The 19,836-nt window shown below is 40.1% G+C and overlaps 1 protein-coding gene across 1 annotated transcript in view; it reads right to left on the reverse strand.

The window, feature by feature from the left end:
* The window catches only part of SLIT3 (slit guidance ligand 3), a gene marked incomplete at its 5' end in the record, with an annotated part of 502,705 nt that overhangs the window by 218,722 nt on the left and 264,147 nt on the right, over positions 1-19,836 (reverse strand). Inside the window, one exon of the mRNA XM_084268563.1 lies at positions 2,120-2,191. Within this exon, the coding sequence (XP_084124689.1) occupies positions 2,120-2,191 (72 nt within the window). The remainder of the gene's footprint in view (positions 1-2,119; positions 2,192-19,836) is intronic.

Genomic DNA, 19,836 nt, shown 5'->3' on the forward strand with positions numbered 1-19,836 from the left:
CAAATTTATTTTGATAGAGAGATTTAAATGCTCAAACTTTCTTTGAAGAAAAACTTGGAAAAGAAGATTAGATTAGGCTGGAAGTGTAAAACTCGTATTGCAAAAAATGTACCTTTAGAAATAGATACTACCAGTCTATTTCCTCGTCTTTTAGAATTAAGAGTAATTTTCAGCGTAGTGGTATGTGCTGAAAATTAAAAACTTATTAAAGAATAGATTATGATGTATTTTACATATCCTCCCTCTTCTCCCATCCACAAAGACCTGGCATACAGTTAACCAATTCAAAGCAGAGAGGTAAATAAACTAATTCATCATTTACAACATCCTGGGGAGAAGGATTGCGTTCCCAGCGACTTTGGCAGAGCCTACAGAATTCAGTATATTGCAAAAAAGGCTCCATTTATTGTCCAGCCTGTCTTAGTGAAAGTTATAGCACAGACTACTGTGAGTGGAGGACTGATTCACTCTCCACAGATATGGAAAATCAGTCTGTCAAAAGAAAAAAAGTCAGTTGTATAGGAGTTCATGATTTTTTTTCTTTTCTTCCTTTCTTTCACCACACAGTAGACTTTTCAATCTGACTGACAAGTAAAACTTTATAGTGGTAACACATTACCGTTCCTGAAAAGTGTTATTAATATAGAATTCAAACAATACTCTTGATAACATAAGTTCCCACCCAGATAAGATGCTCTGCAGATACCTACTTTTAGCTCAATATGAATGACACACGCTACCTGATCAACATCAGCATTCCAGCCTGGGAGAGAGAGAGGCCAAAGGGATCTCAGAGGACTCTGACAGCCCACACATGCAGCCACCACTCCCAGGTCCCTCAGAAAGCCAAACTTGCTTCTACTGAAGCTGAAGGTAAAACTCCTTTGAGCATCAGTACAAAGCAGGTAGAACCCTTGGGGAAGAATTCCTCATGTTATCACATGTGTACTATTAAAACCACTATGTTGCATGGCACAGTGGTGCCTATAAAGCCTTTTGGTTTGCCTGTTCCAGAAGCCAAAGGCAATGTCTTGACTCTGCTGAACCTCCAGGTGCCACGGCTGCATGAGGCAGGTGCTTCCTTTAACCATCTACCATTTGCTGTTTCATACCAGGTAACGTAAGGGAAGGGTTTCAGCAGTCTGAGCAGCCCTTCCCTCCTGCGTTTCAGTGCACACTGCTCAGTGCTCGACCAGTATTAACTCTGGTTCAGATGCTGAGGTTTGAATTTTGGAAGGGTCTCTTCCCCCCCCCATCCCTCTCCATTGCAGCTTAGGACTGCGTCCTTCAGAAGTATTAACTCCTTCAGCTTTGCAGTATGAACTTTCAGGTAACAGGGAAAGCTTTATATCAGTTCAGAGAGTCAAAACCGATTCCAGAAAAGGTCTCTAAGTGGACAACCAAGTGTTAGCAATAAGCAAATGATCTGCTCAGACACTGATTTCTGGGTAATACTGGATTTTACGTTACAATGACGGTGCTGTAATTCTAATGTCCTTTTTCTCTGCTACAGTCAACTTTCACTGTCATTTCTCTCTTTGGTCTGTGCTGCAGCTTTAACAGCCGATGTGTAAAGTTTGTGGCACATGAAGAGCACAACGTGGTGTTATTTCAGCCCTCAGAGAAGGATCCTCCCCAAAAGCCAATGAATGCAGTGAACAAGCCTGCCAAACGCCCGTCTCTCCTCCCTCTTACATACCGAACACCTTTTAAGCAGCTTTTTGTCTAGGGCAATTGTCAGATATCTCATAATATCGCTCCCCACGAACCTGTTACCCATCCGCTACTCGACATCACGCAGACCTGGCCGGGTTTCTGGCTGCAGAGCTTACATCGGACGCACTCTGAATACTGCTGAACCCCATCTGTTCCACGCAGCAGCAAGCACGGCAATATCCCTGCTCCTCAGGAGCGGTAGCAGAGAAGTCGTCTATTGTGGTTTAATTAGCAGTAGCCCCCAGCCTGGGGGAAGTGCGAGATCTCACTTTGCTACCTGCACCACCGGTCAGAGGTGGGAAGGAAGGATATCGAGCCCCCAGCTTCGCCCAGCACTGCAGCACGGGGAGAGCCACCCCCCACCCCCTCCCCGCCACCCCAGCACAGCACCAAGTCAACTCACAGGATCTCCAGGTCGCGCAGGGCTCGGAAGGCTCCATCTTCGATGCAGCTGATCTGGTTGTTGTCCAGTTGCCTGCAGAAAGGAAGGGAGAGGATGAAGGCTGGCCGGTACGGGCAGAGCTGCCTCGGCGTGCCAGGTTGGGGGCTCCCCCGTCACCGAGGTGTCCCTCCACCCCCTCGCAGCGCCTGCTCGCCACCCCGGCGCAGGGCTGCTCAGCTGCCACGCTGCTCCGGCTGTGCTGGCTGCTGCCTGACAGCGCTGCACGCTCCCGCACACTGAAGCCTGTCAGGTCTCAGTAAATATTAATTGCGCCTTTTTTTTTTTTTTCTTTTTTTTTTTTTTAAAGGCAGAAGGGAGTAATTTCATTACATTAGGGCATCCAATCCATTATGAGCTTTTACCGTCATGTCAGTGAAACAATTTCATTAAGCTAAAGGCCTGTAAATCATTGGAGGTCACTGTGCTGCCCTCCGTGACCTCCCAGAATGCCTTTTTTTCTTTTACTGGAAGTTGGAGTCCTCTGTCCTGACAGTACTAAATCTCCAGGCTTTATCTGCCCAAGAGCTGTGAGAGTGCATAGGGAATATACCAATTCCAAATTAGACTCAACTAATCTAATTTTATAGTCTTTTTATTATTCTAAGCACCAAATGTCTGTGGTGGTTCGATGCCTCTCTGCATTGTTACTGGTCCCATCTGGTAGCCCGTTCTATTGAAAGATTTCTGACTAAATACAGATTCTGTCTAACTGCATCAGGGAGAGCAATCCAGTGACAGAAAGCATTATGCACACGTACACTTAAAACACTATTTTGCTTCAAAATGTGTAATTTAATATTTGGATGGTGGAGGTCTCTCATTTGTCTCCCTGCATACAGATGATTTAAATATATTTTACGATATACGTGGATACGGCAGTACAGCTGCATCTGTCTCTTTTGCCTGCAAAACTGAAGTAGTACGTTGTAATTTATAATTTAGCAATTATATTTTCTGACATCTGATCTCTTAAATTTTACACTTAGAGGAATAAAATGATATATCTACCCATGTGTAAGTAAAATATCTACATTTCTTAAAAAAAAATAAAATAGATTCAGGCTCCTGACTTTATATTATACTGCTCTTTGCACAGCATGAACTTTAGAAGGACCATTGGTTCTGTGTGTGCAAAGCATCATGAACAAAGTTATCAAGATTGCATTGCTGTTTCTGGTTGCTGTTAGAAAATAATAAATACATATGCAGAGAAAGCAAATAGATTACACCCATGTTTAATACATTTGTATACTTTCACCAACTTTCCAGCCATTTACTGTACCTAATTTTTTGTCTAAATAGGTATTTGCCACAGCTTTCTTCTTGTGCAGCAAATAAAACAATAAACCACAGACAAAGCAAACAGTCTTTATGGAACCCTTTAAAGATTGAGTTTGATCTACTAACATTGAGCATCTTGAATATGTATGTAATTGGATACCATGGGAAACTGATGTCTTAGAACGCAGCCTGGTCTCGATGAACACCATGCTTTTTATGATTTAAAGCGCATGAAAACCCATACGCACTACAAGGTCCACTAAAAACCTTAGCAAGCGTAAATCCCAGCTGAAGCTTCTCTTGTTAACTTTGAAGAACATGCTGAATTTGGTAAAACTTCAGTGAAGTCTCCTATGCTGACAGATACCAGGATGCACTATATTCAAAAGGGGGTTTTCTGCAGCATAAGAGTCCATGCCTAGTATAGTTACTTACGTATATACAAACATATTTATGTTCTCTCAGTTTCTCCCACCACCTAGCAAAGATGCTAAAAACTACATGTTTCTGACTGCTGGGAGGACCAGGGGCTGCTGAGTGGCTTTTTCTGAGATCCCTATTTAATTGTGTGGGTTGTTAAAAATTTGTTGCTCAAACAGAAAGGATGGTGCCTTGCAGGACAGATAAACTTAACATGAGTTAAATATAATGCTGGTTGCATGACTAAGTACTTTACACTTCAGTTGGCTTTATTAAGCATAAAGTTGGCATGATGAAGAGAGAGCAGGCGCAATTTCAGAATATACCTCTCTCTTCTTCTACAGGAAGTACTCTATATTGCCTATTTTTATTTGAGTTATACTATATTATTGATTTTTCTGCCAAATACACTAAAATAAGCAAATAAACCCAGTGTACTAGTCACAGTCTTCTGATTAGAGGGCTTCATAAGCTGTGTTTTGCCTTTTTTTTAATGCTACTCTTAAAGATTGATTTTTGTTGCAAAAGCAATCTTAATCATGTTTCTATAGGTCCAGCCATGCCAGTGCTAACAACCAAGTTTAGTTCGTGTGACTAATCTGTGGGACCACGTCAAGGGAAACTTCGAGATGCCCAGAAGACAGGCACCTAGGAGGATAGTCAGTAAATAGGGGAAACACTCTTCAGAGGCACAGCCTGTGTCTGCGTGCCTCACAAACTAAACCTGCACAGTCTCTGGGAGAGTCTCTGGGAGAGATCCACATGTTTAACGCTTCTTTGTAACAGAGCTCCTGCCTCTTGACATCCATCCCGCCAAAACGTTCACATCTGTATTTCAGCATGAGAACTTCTTCTCAAAGGGAAAAGAACTGTTACTCGTCTTAGAATTAGGCATGACTGTTTTTAAGACCCTTCACCTCCCCATTTATTTCTCTCTGTGCAAAGATGGAAATTCGGTTTCATTGCATCTGTACAGCACTCTGGTGAGTGGTTTAGGGGAGAACGGAGATTTGAGAGTTTAAGATTTAGAAGTCTTCCTTCCAAGGCAATGTGCTAATTTAAAGTTTTGAGAAAACTTCAGGTAAAGCCTGACAGAAAGGCAAAGACAGGTGTTCAACATAATTTTATACCTGTGAATAAAAAATAAGAACCCTGTGATGTGGGCTACCAGCCAGATCACACACTCGAGGTGGGTAAGCTGTGCGTGCAGCCTAACAGCTGTGAAAAAGAACAGCTTTCCCTCGTATGCAGAGAAAGGAAAAATGCAATTTTTTTTTTTTTTTAAAAAAAAGACAAGCCCCTGGGTGTTTCAGACCAGGCAGCACATACATTCCCTTGTGGAACATGCTCACACTTCTTCACTGCTGCTGTCTGAAGGGAGCACTCAGACCCGCACGGGGCACTACTACCTGAGGCATAGATCAGCTGCTCCAGGCTTACTGGTAAACTTAAACAATGGTCTGAGCCAGTAGCAGCCTTTATTCAAATGTCACCTTGTTTGTCAGTGCTCATAGCCTTTCTGGAAGATCTTCTTGTCCTAAACATTATAAGCAGGATGCAATGCATAGAGCAGTGTAACTTAATGGTAAAAATACGGTGGCATAGCACAAACTCACATTTAAGACACAATTTGATACCTCCATTCCTTTTGAAGGAATACAGCACTAAGCTCAGACTTCATCTAAAACTATGAAGCGATTCAACTGTCTCTGAAGAAAATAAGGGGTCTCGTGCAGAAAAGGTGAGCCTCTCTACCTAAAAGAGGCTGAAGGCTGATGAAACCACGGTAACCGAGCTGTGTGAAACTGCCGTACAATACTTAGGGCACATTGCCAGGGGTACAACCTGAGGCACAAACAAAAAACCACTGCCAAACTTTGAACTTCCAAGTTTTTGCTATGTTATATACCTAACTTTTACTTGGGTTACAGTGTTTGGGTTAAATGTCCAGTCTCTCACACTTTAGACACGATGCCCAGCAGGCTCCATGATGTTGTCAGGAGGGCGCTTGCTCCAACGTCAGTGAGCTGAGATCCCAGCTTGGGAAACCCAGCAGCTCAGCTGTGATTGAATTACCTACTCTGACCTCACCTAAGAGGCTCCAGGGATCCGAGATCTCCATGACAGGCAATTACCAACCAGACAATACTAACAGATCCAAAGAGCAATGCCAGAAGATCTCAGAGCAAACCACACGAGCAAGAAAAACACTGAATAGATATATGGGAGTTAGGTGAAGTCTGACAGAGAAATGTTTATAAACAATGTGAGAGTTTACAAAAGTCTTCGGAGAAAAAGGCACCTTGCCTACAGTAGAGCATATGGCATACACAATGCCATACATATTATTACAGTCTGACTCTAGCTATGGCTCAAGAGCTAATCTCAGTTTTTATTAAAAAGCAGGAAGACTGTGAATGAATTATACACAACTGACTGATCGTTTTCTATCTTTAAAATTGATGTTTTAAAGAAGAAAAACGAGACACATCACTATTCTGTGAAATGAGAAATAACGCTGCATCCTCGTAGATTTACATCAGTGGACAGTCTGTGGTTTGGCCAAGACCCCGCTTTAACTGTTTAAAACACAATTCCCCTGACACTGTATAACTCCAGCTTATCCACTTAGGTTTGTACGTTATCTATCATACATGAGAGCTAAATTTCAAATAACATTTGGAAGGAATAGGAATTTATAATGTTGATATTCTTTTGCCATTTGAAATAATCCTTTAAATACGGAGGCTTGGAGGTTTTGCTCACAACAATGGGGAATATTTAAGTTTCAAATACATTTGAGAGAGAAAAATCTCCAGCAATGAAGCTAAAGTAATTTTTATCATGCTACTAGATTTAAGATTTTAAAAAAACAAACCCATGAAACTGCTCTAAAATTATAAAGAAAATAACTAATCCAGGGTACAACTTTCCAAGACTGAAATAATCTAAGCTTTTACAAACATGAAAAGTTAGTTAATGTTTAAAATCCTCCATTTATATCTCTGGCATAATTCTTCATAGTGTAAATACTAACCTCATGCCATTTAAGAGCTTTCAATATTTCTTCTACAATCAGCCACACTCACATTCACGATGAAGAGGTCCTTGAAGCACCAACATCTCTCAATCACAAACTACACAGTTAGTGTTTTGTACGTTGGGTTTTTTTCAGTAAGGGATTTTTTTTTCCATTTACAAACATTACCCAGGCCACTGCAGAGCTCAAGTGTTAATCTGGTTTTTAATTATACTGTGACAGTAGTTTAATTACTATAACCTCTTTATATATTTTGTCCAGAATCTAGTTAAAAATTTAAATAAAAGGCTGTATTTAGAAGTACTTGTAATAAATACTTTGCAGATTTGCTTCTCTTATTTTACATGTTTAGCATAAAAAGAAGTGGTGGAGTAGTTGCATATTTAAGAAACTTCTGTTACAGACAGGAAATTATCACTCTCATAGGTATCTACTGCTGTAGATCCCCGAGTAAGCAGGAGCCATTTCCTCATCAGAAAGAGACTCGTGTGTTTAACCAGAAGTATCCATACGATGGGCACTGTATCACTTGAGTAATTAGAGGAGTTTTCACCAGCCATTTCACAGGAAGGCAAATTCACTGTCACTTGTTATAAAATAGTTGTTTAGAGAAAAAATTATTTTGTTAATTACATCTCCCAAAGAACATCAGTTGGGACAACATTTCCCCAAAACCTTTTCCAGTTTTTTTCTAATACAAACTGCTAGGGCTACACCATCACTTTCCTCTAAGTTTACAACCTTATCCTGAAACTGTTCAATAACCTCTAAAAATTAGAGAGATACTCCATAACACTTTGTGTCCAGCCTCCAAACCAGTCCTTATACAACTTTGAGAATGTAAAATTTCAAAGGAGAGTTACCCAATACGTCTATGTAAAACTGATCATCTACCAAACTGAAGTCCTTATCCTTAAATTAAGTTGATAAGGAAGCACCATAAATAGTAATATTTCCTCTGAACTAACAATAAAATCATTAAAATTAAATTGATAAGGAAGCACCATAAATATTAATATTTCCTCCGAATTAACAATAAATTAAATTAAATTGAAATAAAATAATTTCCAAGTAGCTATTAATGCATTTTTCATGTTTAATGTTTTCTCTTTATTGACATTTTACTAAAAGAATTCTCTAAGAACTTACTTATATTAGGAAAATTTAAAGAATTGATACCTTATATTCAATAGTAAAATAATTCTCAAGTGGAGTACATCAGTGGTGCAAAACACAAATGACTGCTGTTGATCAAGCTGAAATTGCCCTCTGGGATTTTGACAAGTGTTCCAAAATTCCTTTTTCTCTTGTTTATTCCCTAAAGGTGTGGTTTTGCCAAAAGCTACAGCTGAAGCACTGAGCAGAGGGAACTCATCTGCATGAAGTAATTGGGCACTGTCATATTCTCTGTCCTCGGTTTTCGTACCTGACCTATGTTGTCAGGCTGTTAAATAAGAAGGGAGGGATATCTGATTTGGGGGAGAAGAGTTGCTTATAAAGAATTACTCTGCAGACTATTCAAAAGTATTAAGTATTTAAGTTTTTTTATTACATTAACTCACAATTCAAAATGCTGCTGTCAAAACCCAGACATCATATTCGCTTAATGCAGAACTTACGTGACAAATGAACAAGTAAGGCTACTCCTGCCTCTTCCCACAAGTGTATGTACACAGAAACCCAACATTTCCCTTCAATATCAGGGGGTTAGAACATCTTTTTTTTTTTCTTTTTTTAACTCTCTCTGGTTGCTGATGTAACAAATAGTGCATACCAAGCACAGAAATGGCTGTCTCCATAGCAATTGGGCAGGTTTTGCGGTTTCCCTAGTTACTCTTGACTGATAACCATCTGTTGTTCTCCTCTGCCATAGCCCCAAAGGGGAAAAGGGGAAGAAATGAGGAAGATAAAATGGGTGACAGAGAATATGAAAGTTATTTACTATAGCAGTTTTTACATTTTCAGGTGGTTTACACTTACTTAAATCTCTATTTTATTGCAACGTTATTGTTGAGAAGTAGCAAATACAACATGTAAGGAAAAGTTTTAATTCCAAAATGTTACTAAATATTTCCCTTATTAATATGAGATCATACAAGGAAATCATACTAGGAGTATCAACAGGAAATCACGTCAGTAGGGATTCTACTATGAAACCAGAAAATCTGGACTATGGCACTTACATAGAAAAAGCATGCAGATGCTGAATCTAAGCAATCAGTAGAAATTTGTAATGTACCAAGGGCACGAGGTAGAGGAGGTGCAGAAGGTTAACCCACCTAACTGCTGCAGGTGGAATCAGCTCACTAAGAACCACCAGTTCGCACCCTCACCTGCAGTAAGGGCTGGAAGTTAGCTCTGTTTACACATTTGTGGCCATCACTTCCATCAAACTTCAAGTCCTTTCCTCCCCTTCAGCATACCTGCATGGTGAACTGGGGAGACAGAGGGACCAGTTCCCCTGCCTGCATCCCTCCTCGAGCGCAGTGGCACCACTTGCACCATGGCCAGCCTTGATTGCCCTGCTGCCCCAGATGCTCACCATAAGCAAGGGCAGTGTTTACACAGGCTCATGTACCATCATGGAATTACTTACATGGAACTAATAGTACGTAAGTCATGCTTGTTTTGAAGGAAAAACAAATAAGCCTCCACAGGCTAGCTGTTACGACAGATCGATACAGCAGCACACGACTGGGGTTTGGGTTTTTTCCTTGAAAATTATTCTGTGTGTATGTTCTGTGTAGTAACACATTCACTACGGAAACAAGACTTAAAAAGAAGACACAGAATGCTTCATCCCTCAACATTAAAATTTCTATCAGCTGTCAGTTGTCAAAGACAGTCAAAATTTGTTTGGAGCTACGAGTATTTCTAAGGTGGGGCTTCAGCAGGCCAGAGGACTGCTAGAAACTCTGCAGAGCAACACAACAAGGCAGGAGTAGTGCTCTCCTGGTTCTTATGCACAACGCAGAGCAGGAGACGTTCTGGACACAGAAGACACCAGCACTGCCCAGGGACGCTCTGGTTTACCCAGAGCTTGGCTGGACAAGAGGCTAAAGATGCTCACCTACACTGCCAGGACAAAGGCAGGATGTAGCAAAGCAAGATGGTCATTCAGTGGGATGCTTAGCAAAAATCCTATTAATTCTGGTGTGTCATCGTCTACACATTTTTATTATTAATTTACTACATTCAGCTTTGAGAGGAAAACTTGGGCTCTCAGGACTTTTAGAGGCTTAGGCCTTTTCAGGAAACATGACAATTACATGATGAGATAGAGCTGTGGCAGAGGCCCTGATAATGAAGCAAAGGTGAAGGTGCCCGGGGGCCAGGCACCAGAAGCACCTCTTCTGAACACTTAGGGAGATGATGGAGCAAAAAGGAATCTTGACATTCGATCTCCAGACGTGTGTCCCCTTTCAAATCACATATTACGTTAAATTAATTCTATCACCTGCAGTCATACAACGATTTGATACGTTTTCTAGCTCTTAAGACAAAAGCTAGGAGAAAATAATACTGAAACAGTAAATGCTGTGAGTAAAGTCACAGCAGAGTCAACCTTGTTACAACACTGAGAAATCTGGGCAAGACAGTAGAGATTCTCGTGGTTTGGTGACTTTTTAAATTACAAATTAATATTAATACCTAGTGGATGAATACCCAATCAACTAACATCTTACAAACTGCAGAATCTCAGTATAACATGCTTAGTAATAATCATGTCTCATTTTTCAATAAGACCCCAGTTTTAAAAAAACAAAGCAGGTCAGTTAATGCTAGGGAGGGAAGAACAGCTTTCACTGTCTCAATACCCCATTCTGGTATGGGGGAATAATATTTTTTGGACATGGTTCTATTCAGTTCCTCAACATCAGAGAAATGCTACATAATAACCGAAACCCAGTCACTGGAGCACAGCTAATGAGTACTACATGGTTCAAGATGCTACATTAGTTTTCAATCACTGATACAGGTTCCCAGTGCTGATGCTCCTGAGCACAGGCTCACAAACTCCTCTAAGGAGTCCCAAGGCACAGACCATTTTATCTTTGGTACAGCTGTGGGCTCCAATTTTAGGATGAGTAAGTGGTGCTCCAGATATTGGAAGCTGGGGGGCGGGATGCAGCTTCTCAGTTTTTAAGGCATTTATATCAAGCTTCATTCTCACTACTCAAGGCAATGAATTCAAGTTCCACATCCAAATTCCCACAGGAATCACCTCTTATGGTTACAGTGCTGACTCCATTGTCCCTAATTTGCTTGCTACCTTCCGTGATCTCAGAGAACTATGTTAGCATACCATGTGCTTTGGACGTCGGCATTACCTGCTTGTGTGACAAAAGCTTTGATGAAAGGCTGAGTCCTTGCTGTTTGCTTTTACATGTTTACTGCTATTGGTTCTACGCTCATAACAACAGTACTCTGCAGGGTAGAAGCTTCAGTGAAAAAGCAGTGATTGTCTGAGAGAAACTCCAGCACCAGAGGATGCTGGGTCACTGCCTTACCCAGGAGCTAGGAGACTAGTGTGGTGAAAGCACCCGTGTCACAGAGACCCCAAAACATAGGAGATCTTATCTGTAGGGAAAGCTGTGAGCAATCACAGGACGGAAAAGACTCAACTGGAACCTGCTCTGGGCCATACACCATACATACTGAGCTCTGACTGCTGAACTTTCACCAAATAGCCTTCTCCAAACTCACAACCTTCCATTTCACAGATGTGAGCAGTGTCACATCCTGTCTGCTACGTGGTGAGGTCCTTGGGGAGGAAACCCTAATTTGGTGTGGATTCTGAGCCTCATGCAAGAGTCCTGAGCAAGCCAGCCTACAGGTGACTTCTCATTATCATCATTGCCAAAGTCCACCCACAGACATATAATATTTGTTGGGAAGTTATATATGAATTTGAAGATCCATCCAATCTTCCCCCAGCAGTTATCCAGATTCAAATTAATCATCTCATGACACAGTTCAAAATAAAAATGTCACACAAACTATGCCTCCGTGACTTGTGTCCTCCTCTGCCATCCACTCCTTTGCCCAAGTCTACACCATTTCTGGAACACTTGCAAAACTCAACCTGTGCTGTCAATGAAACACATGCACATAAAAAGTAAAAGCCAAAACCACTTAAAAGTATGTACAGAACAAGTAGGGTTAGGAAAGAACTAGTTTCTAGAAGGTGGGAAGAGAGAACTTTAAAGAAAAGTCAGTCAAAAGAAAATCCACAAAAGATAATAGAAGCAGAAAGCAAATAAAAGACCTGACATATTAAATGTGAACCCAAAATAATGTTGTGCTTGGTAACCTTGGGACTTGGTAATTACTTCAATTTTGAAATACTTAGAAAAGTGCTATGGAAATACACAGCAAACCAAATCACAGTTGAAAGAAAAAAAAAAGCCATTTTGTTTTATTGATTTCAAGGGAGCCAAATTCATGTCATCTGTGAAATGTTTATCACCCAGGGTAAGGACAGCAATCCATCCTACAGATTTATGTTTATAAGCATCTTGGAACAAATGTTCCTATTCGAACACCCGTATGAACCATAAGCATCCAATATGTTTGGATTCCTGCATTCACTTTTTGTTAGTAGATCTTCAACTTTCTGAAAACATTTTATCAAGTCAATGTGGCACTACTATAGATCCTGCAAGAAGAGGGCACAGAGCATATGTGACAACTCTTCTGCATATTCACCAGGGAGTGTTTCTTTCCCCCTACATTAAACCACAGGTCTATTTCTTTTAATTCATAAAAGCAAACGGCATCCATCTATTTTTAGCATTTATGTGATTGCTGCAGTATTGGAGTCCCTCATCCTCTAATATATTCATTCATTGGCCCCACAGATGCACAGCTGTCAGCAGCAGAAGGAGGTCTGACAAAATTTCAGGAACTGAGCGCGGCACTTCCAGGTCCACTAAGCCACATCATTTCTAAATTAAAATCTGTTTCCCTGGCCTCAGGACACGTAAAGAACAAACCTAAAACACTAACAGGGAGAGCTTGGATCAGAAGCGCTGCACACCACTCACTGCAGTAGCTACTGATAATGTTGCTATTGTCACAAAGCACCTTTATAAAGATACAGGTAAAACAGTGATCACAGCACTAATATTTTATTGTACTTAGGACAAATATCATCAAATCCTCTATTGTTTCCTAATATCATCATGTAAGCTTAGCTCTTGGGTTACATTTAAAGGGTGCCTAAGAATTTGCTGTAGTCTCTCTTTCAGCTTTCCCTCTGGATCACTACTCACTTGGAGAGATTAACTGCTGGACAAGGAATAACTTGAGCCTGGATCTGAAACTTCACAGTTTAGAAATCCCAGTACCAAGAGACTACCATAATCTCTAAGACAACATGCACTGCAAAAACAGGATGATAGGTCACCTCTGAAGGGCTTTACTCCATCTTGTAGGAAACCTGAGTAAGGTAAATTAGAAGTCTGTATTTACCTAGAAATGCAGAACTCTAATGAACAAAAATATAAGTAATTACATAATTTAAAACTTGTAAAAACAGAATAATTAAATAACTGCATAATTAAAAAATAGATGGAAGATGGCTTATTATTAGAAGAATCATTAGTGTTATTAACTAATTTTTACACCTTACATCTAACAACAACAGGAAACAACGCAGATGCAGTTTTATATACAGAATTTCCTAGAAGGCATAAGCTTAAATAGTTTTCTCCACAAATTGCTGATTTTTATTTTTTTAAAGAATAAATTTAATTTTGAAATTAATACTATCAACTTTCATGTCTTAGACATTGTCATTTCTTAAATGGTTGGACATCTAAGCTGTTCATTCACATTTACTTATTAGCCACTGAATAATCATTCTACAAGTCTTACAAGGCTGAAGACCTTAATAAAAGAATCTTAAAGTTATCTTAATCCCTAAGACTTTGAAACTTTCTTGTTAGGTGATATTTTTAATTATTATTTTTTTCCAGACATTAGTCCATAAATACATTTGTAGCAGAGACAGCTGCTTCCTCTGCCAGGACTGTCATTAACAAAAAGGCACTCATAAGCAAGAAAACTTCTACTCCCTAGCAGGATCAGGCAGCAAGCTTGGATCCAAAGAGCACACCAGTTACCTTCCCTGACCCTTTAAACAAAATCCCAAGCATCTATTTTACACTGCAATGTGACAGCATTTAAATTAACCAGTCAGAAAAAAAGCCCTGCCCCAGAGTTTTCTTTCTTGCAATCAAAGCAACAAATCTTTGGTAAGTAGGTAAAGAGGATACCTGCACAACTGGCTTCACTGTACATTTCTCCCATCCTTCTCAGTCATTCTCCTGAGAGAGCTGTTTGCCTAACTTATTGGCAAGAGCCCGCTGCTTATCCCCCGCCCGGCCATTAACCCTTAATTATGCTTTCCAGCTGCTCCACAAGAAGTGAGAGCACCCTGTCTTTGCAAAGCAACATGAGCTCAAGGCAGAGCACTAAAAAGCAAACAAAACCCCACCACTGTCACCAAAGCCCCCACCAAAATTGTTCCAGTAACTATGAGACCCCTTTTCAGTGAAGCATTCCAGGGAAACCACTTGACCTCCTTGGAGCAGTCACCTTCCTTACTAGACTGGCTTTAAAAGCAAGACCTAATCAATAGCTGATGCTGTGTATGACCTGAGCTTAAGCATATAAATTAAATATAAAGTAAAGTAGGTTCAAGGGTGAAACTCACGTACAGGGGTACTGAGGGGTCACCAAAAATAAAAGGAGGAAGAAGAAAAAAAGGGAAAAAAAGAAATCTACTTTGCAAAGCTGATTTTCACACCAGAAAGATTTCCCACCACACACCACCACAAGCAATTTTTAACATATATGAAAGGAATAATGTCCCACTGCACTGAGGAGTAGCCTGGATGTGGTGACGGGCATGCGGTGTGCCTGGAAGTGCTGCAAGAACTGCTTATGGGGATCCTAATGCAAACCATTTGCCTTAAGAAATCTTGTATGCCACCTCACAGTTTTACACCATTAACTGTGTAAATGAGTTAAATTCTAGGATTTTGCTTGCAAGTTAACGTCTGATTGACAGGATTTTGAGGTACAATTATATGGGGAAGTCATTTCGATCACTGAAAGCCTCATGTTCCTTCAAAAGAACAATTAAGGAATCCTCACTTTCCCTTGTAAAATAAAAGGAAGAAGAACTCTAAGTGTGAAAATAGCACCTTGGACAAGCTGTGTCTGCGTGTTATCAGAGCATTACTGTACTACTGTTCAATGATTTGGAAAAATAACTCCAAAAAGAGCTTTGAAAAAACCCACAAAAGACTGGAACAGAGGTTACTTCCACATGAAGATAGAATTCTCTCATTTGTTTCTTTGACATTTATGGGACTACCAAAGGGTAAACAAAAGCAAAATTAGATCCCATAGGCTTTTGGTAGGGAAAAAAGTGGAGGAAAATGGTATTCGGTAGCAGAAATCAGTTGTACAAATGAGACCATCATCTAACAGCCCTTTCCAGTGCTGCATCACGCATCACCCTATGTCATCTGACCTTAAACAAAAGGGGTTTTATTCTTGCCTACCTCAAAGCTACTTTACTAAAGCCATTCTCAGATTTACACCTAGATAATCAACTTTACACTATTTCTATTAATCCTATAACAGATATTTGAGAGCACTGTCTCTGTGCTTCACTTAGCATTAGATCCTTATTTTACTTTGGAAGAAAAGTGCAGATCCAAGCACAAAAATGATTTTTTTTAAAGAAAATAAAGTGAGGATCCTCCACAGGATGTTCTTAATACACTTGCAGGATTTACACGATCTGAAACTTCTTTCCAGGAAATTTTCAAAAGACACAGCAATTTAGCTGTTTAAAAGGGCTCTATAACATCCCTTGCTGTACAAGCACTGACCACATGTTCATATAAAACCAATTTATGATGAAAAAAACTGTAAAATACAATTATACCATTACAGTTTAATTTTTTTCCCCTCTAAAAATGTTTTCCTTCCAAAGCATAACAATTTTGGATTGAACTGAATTACAGGTGGCTTCACTTCCCTACAGCCACTTGATGTCATGGAGCCACCCAACTGCAAGATAGTGAAGCCTTACAACAGACTGACTCACCGAATGAGAAACATAATCATTCCCTTCTGTGTGCTGAATGTGGCAAGAAACTAAACAGGCTTTGCCATTGTTGTGGCCGTTGTTTTAAATACCCAGTTCTGCTCTCTCATAGAAAGCTGCAGCTGAGTTGAGGACTGACAATAGCCAAGCAGCAGCCTTGCTGAGGTGGGGGTCAAGAAGGGGGGCCATCTATCTTATTTTGTGGTCAAAGAAGAGCAGTGCAGGAAATCTAGTCCCCTCAGCCAATTACTGAAATTAATTTTTGAGCCTAAGTCATTGCCTTCAGGAGAAAACAAGAATCCACTCACTCACCTCGTTTGCACCAGTATTCTTATCACTTTTTTTCAATGAAGTTAGATTAATAATAACAGATTATCCGAATCATGATGCAGCATTAATTAAGAACTGAGGAAGTTTTATTCAAAGTTACAACAAATCCAGGGACAGTGTTGCCTATTTACAAACTGAAATACCAAAATGTAGTCCCAGTGCAATGTTAAAAGACCCTGGGACTCCAGACACCCACAGTATCTCTGCCTTGAAAGCCGAAAGGCACATTGGCTTTTCCACACTGACTCCGGGAGCAGGTCAGCACTCCCTGTGCATCCCCTCACGACAGGCAAGATTTCCATTCTGCACTGCACTTGTCCTGCCAGTCGGGTCCCCTGGCAAAGCATGGCAATGCCATGGAAGGAGCAGGCACTGCCCAACGCCTGTTCTCATGCCAAAGGGCTTTTTCTCTCTAGCTCAAAGCCATGTGTTGCAGGGATTGAAGAGCTGAGCTGAAACACAGGGGGAAGGGAAAAAAAAAAGCTATGGTTTTAACTTTGTCCAGCTGGAAAGGTCAGGAGGAGAAGGCAAACTTTGTTCTGCTGCTGGACAGTATTTACAACCCCCATTTATTCATGGAGTCTGCACTAAAATGATATTGCTATGCTGTTTTGGCTAGAGACTGCATAACGCTGACCCCTGCGTGCCCAGCACAGCACCAGAATAATTCCATACAAAAGGTTTGCATTAAATGTAATGAAGCAAATGACAAAATCAATAAACCTGCAATGGTGTGGCTATCATAAAAATGATGTAAATTCAGAGTTCACAGTGGTTATGAAGCTATTTAGAATTATAATTAAAACCAGTAGTATATTTTTTTTTCAGAATAAAAGCTCCTTTTGACAATCAGAGATAAACGCTACAGGAAATTTTCAACAAATGCATTCAAAATTAAGGTATGGCACAAAGAAAGCATTAATCATCCAAAGATAAACTGTAGGCATAGGTTAGCCTAAAAAAGTACAAAATAAAGAAAATTTGATTTTCATACTTTTTCAACTGATGTCACATCCCATTTTAATCAAGCTTTGTATCAAAAGGACAGTAAGAATACCACATAGCCTGTTTTGAAATCATGGCATTTTCTGGAGTTTGTTTCTGTCAAAGAGACTTTTGTAAGACTATTAAATCAAGAAAAGGGCCAAATCTGCTATTCATTACCCTCTGCACAAAAGCAGTGCTGCAGCATGGGTGCTGCATCAAAATTTATCTATGCTTTATTAGGATAAAAGAATACCGAGCCCAGAAAGCACGGAGTGGAGCTCAGCAAGCAGCTAAGTAATCCCTGGCAAAATCAATAGCTGCCCTGACTTTTTGCAGCAGATTTCAGAGCCAGATAATGGATCCCATCCGAACTCAGGGTGAGGTTTTCCTTTGTTAACGACGAGGACCTTGTGGCTTCATTAAAAAAATTACACCAATGACACATCTAGGCAAGTTAATAGTATGCAACTTAAATATCTAGATTTCTGAAACTGTTTTTTTTAACTATTTTCCACCTAATCAAGCAGAAAATTCACTAAAAATTTGAAAAGTGACCATCAAGCCTGGGGTGCTCACTCCCAAATACAGAAGTTTTTCAGTCTCTCTGCTTACTGTTCACATCACGCTGTCAGGTGTGCTCTCTTCCTGATGGGAATGACACATCCATGTCACACTGCAAAACCCCCACTGATGACAAAGTTACAGAGCTGCATTGCTAATGGCTACAGAAGCAGCCCTCTTAGGCAGGAGAAGGCAATAAATCATGTAAAATAGAAAGCACTGGGAAGATCAGAACAGAATTTGAAGTAGATGGAAAGGATGACTTAGACCTATATACTACACTTGGTCTTTCTTGTCATCAGCACTTTAGCATAAGTACAAGGAAAATGCACCCTTTAAATGGTGCTTGAAATACATTTCCCAAAAAAGAAAAAACAATTGGTATTTATGTTTGTCTTATGCCTACAAGAAATATTTCAAAAAGCTTTAGTTTGCCCAGAAATTGATATTGAAAACAGTATTTTGCAATGAATACACTGAATAAAGAAATCAGGTGAATCAAAATTATGTGTAACATTATCATGTAACTCTGATTTGCATCAGAAAAAAAGAAAATTATAAAAATATTACATGCCAACAACCATACATCCTCCCACAACTAAGTACTGCTGGCTTATGTACTTCTATTTTATAGGTAGAGCCCACTTAAGAGATATTTCAGCTTTTATTTATCTGACATTTTACTCAGGGGAAAGCAACCTTTACAGTGAGGAAATCTATTTTTCAGGAGTGATGGTTTGGCTTTCAGTGAGTTGTTGGTGACAGATCCCTTGTGGCTAGTTGAGCCCACAACTACGGGCATCCATGAAACAAATCCTTCCTGAAATGCAACTGGACAGGAGAATAGGGCAGACATCCACTCTACTTAATGCAGATGCTTTCATTTAAAAAAAGAAAATCAGCAGTGCATTTTCAATCTGTGAAATCAATCTCAAGTGAAGTACAAGTGGTAGTTCAGCACATTCAACAGATTTAAGATCTGGTTAGTCCACCTGGTGTTTTATTTATTAGTGAGCAACATGGGAAAGGGGATTACACAAACCAAAATGAGTTGAAAAAAATGCAAGTATAGTCTAATCACACTACCAAATATGACATCTATTTAAATATGCCATGAAACGGTTCTGGAGTTTTCCAGTATTTATCACATGCGTTGCAGAATTTGCAGGTTATTAGTTTGCATGTTTCTGCCATTGCTCCTTGATGCACAGGGGATAATCCCAAATCGTTCAGGAATAAAGCAGAGAAGCAACATTCCTTTTAGCAGCTCTTCTCATAAAATACATGAAACTCCTGCAGACTGGGACCAAGCCCTGCAGTTCACCATGTGAAGAGCTGACATAAGATTACTGCAGAGCATTTGCAAAAATCAAAACTGAAATGAGCTCACTAGCCAGCAAGAGCACTGCTGAACCGGCATCTTTTAGCATCAGTGGACAATGCAAAAATCCCACAAGACCTTCTTGCCAAGAAGGTAATTTTTAATAATGACTGCTCCTTATGATGTAAAGAGAGATATATGCACAGTTTCAGGACTATATTGCCACCTGCAAAACGTAACATTCCTTGCCAATCTCGATAAACTGGTAGAAAGCACAGCCATTCAGAAGGCACTGCCAATGGGTATCGTGCTCCAGAAAAATACACAGTTAAGGCCTTATTCAAGACACTTTGCTCACCCTCAGCCATCCTGCTCTCCTACCTGCCGTCAGCATGTACCAATGGCACCCTTCTCAAACAAGAAAAAAGACTGCCTATTCACTGTAGAAAAAAGGATGTGGTTCCCGATTTAAGATCCAAGTTTTAATCTTTAAATTCCTAACAGGTTTAACTCTTGGCTATGGCAGCAGCAGCTGTGATGTTCCTGATGGAAATGGAGAGTGAGCTGTATGGCATCTTCAGCTGGGGACTAATGAAACTACAGTTCCTCCC

The sequence above is a fragment of the Gallinula chloropus genome (assembly GCF_964237585.1).
Source record: "Gallinula chloropus genome assembly, chromosome: 10".
In the NCBI taxonomy this organism is placed as follows: domain Eukaryota; kingdom Metazoa; phylum Chordata; class Aves; order Gruiformes; family Rallidae; genus Gallinula; species Gallinula chloropus.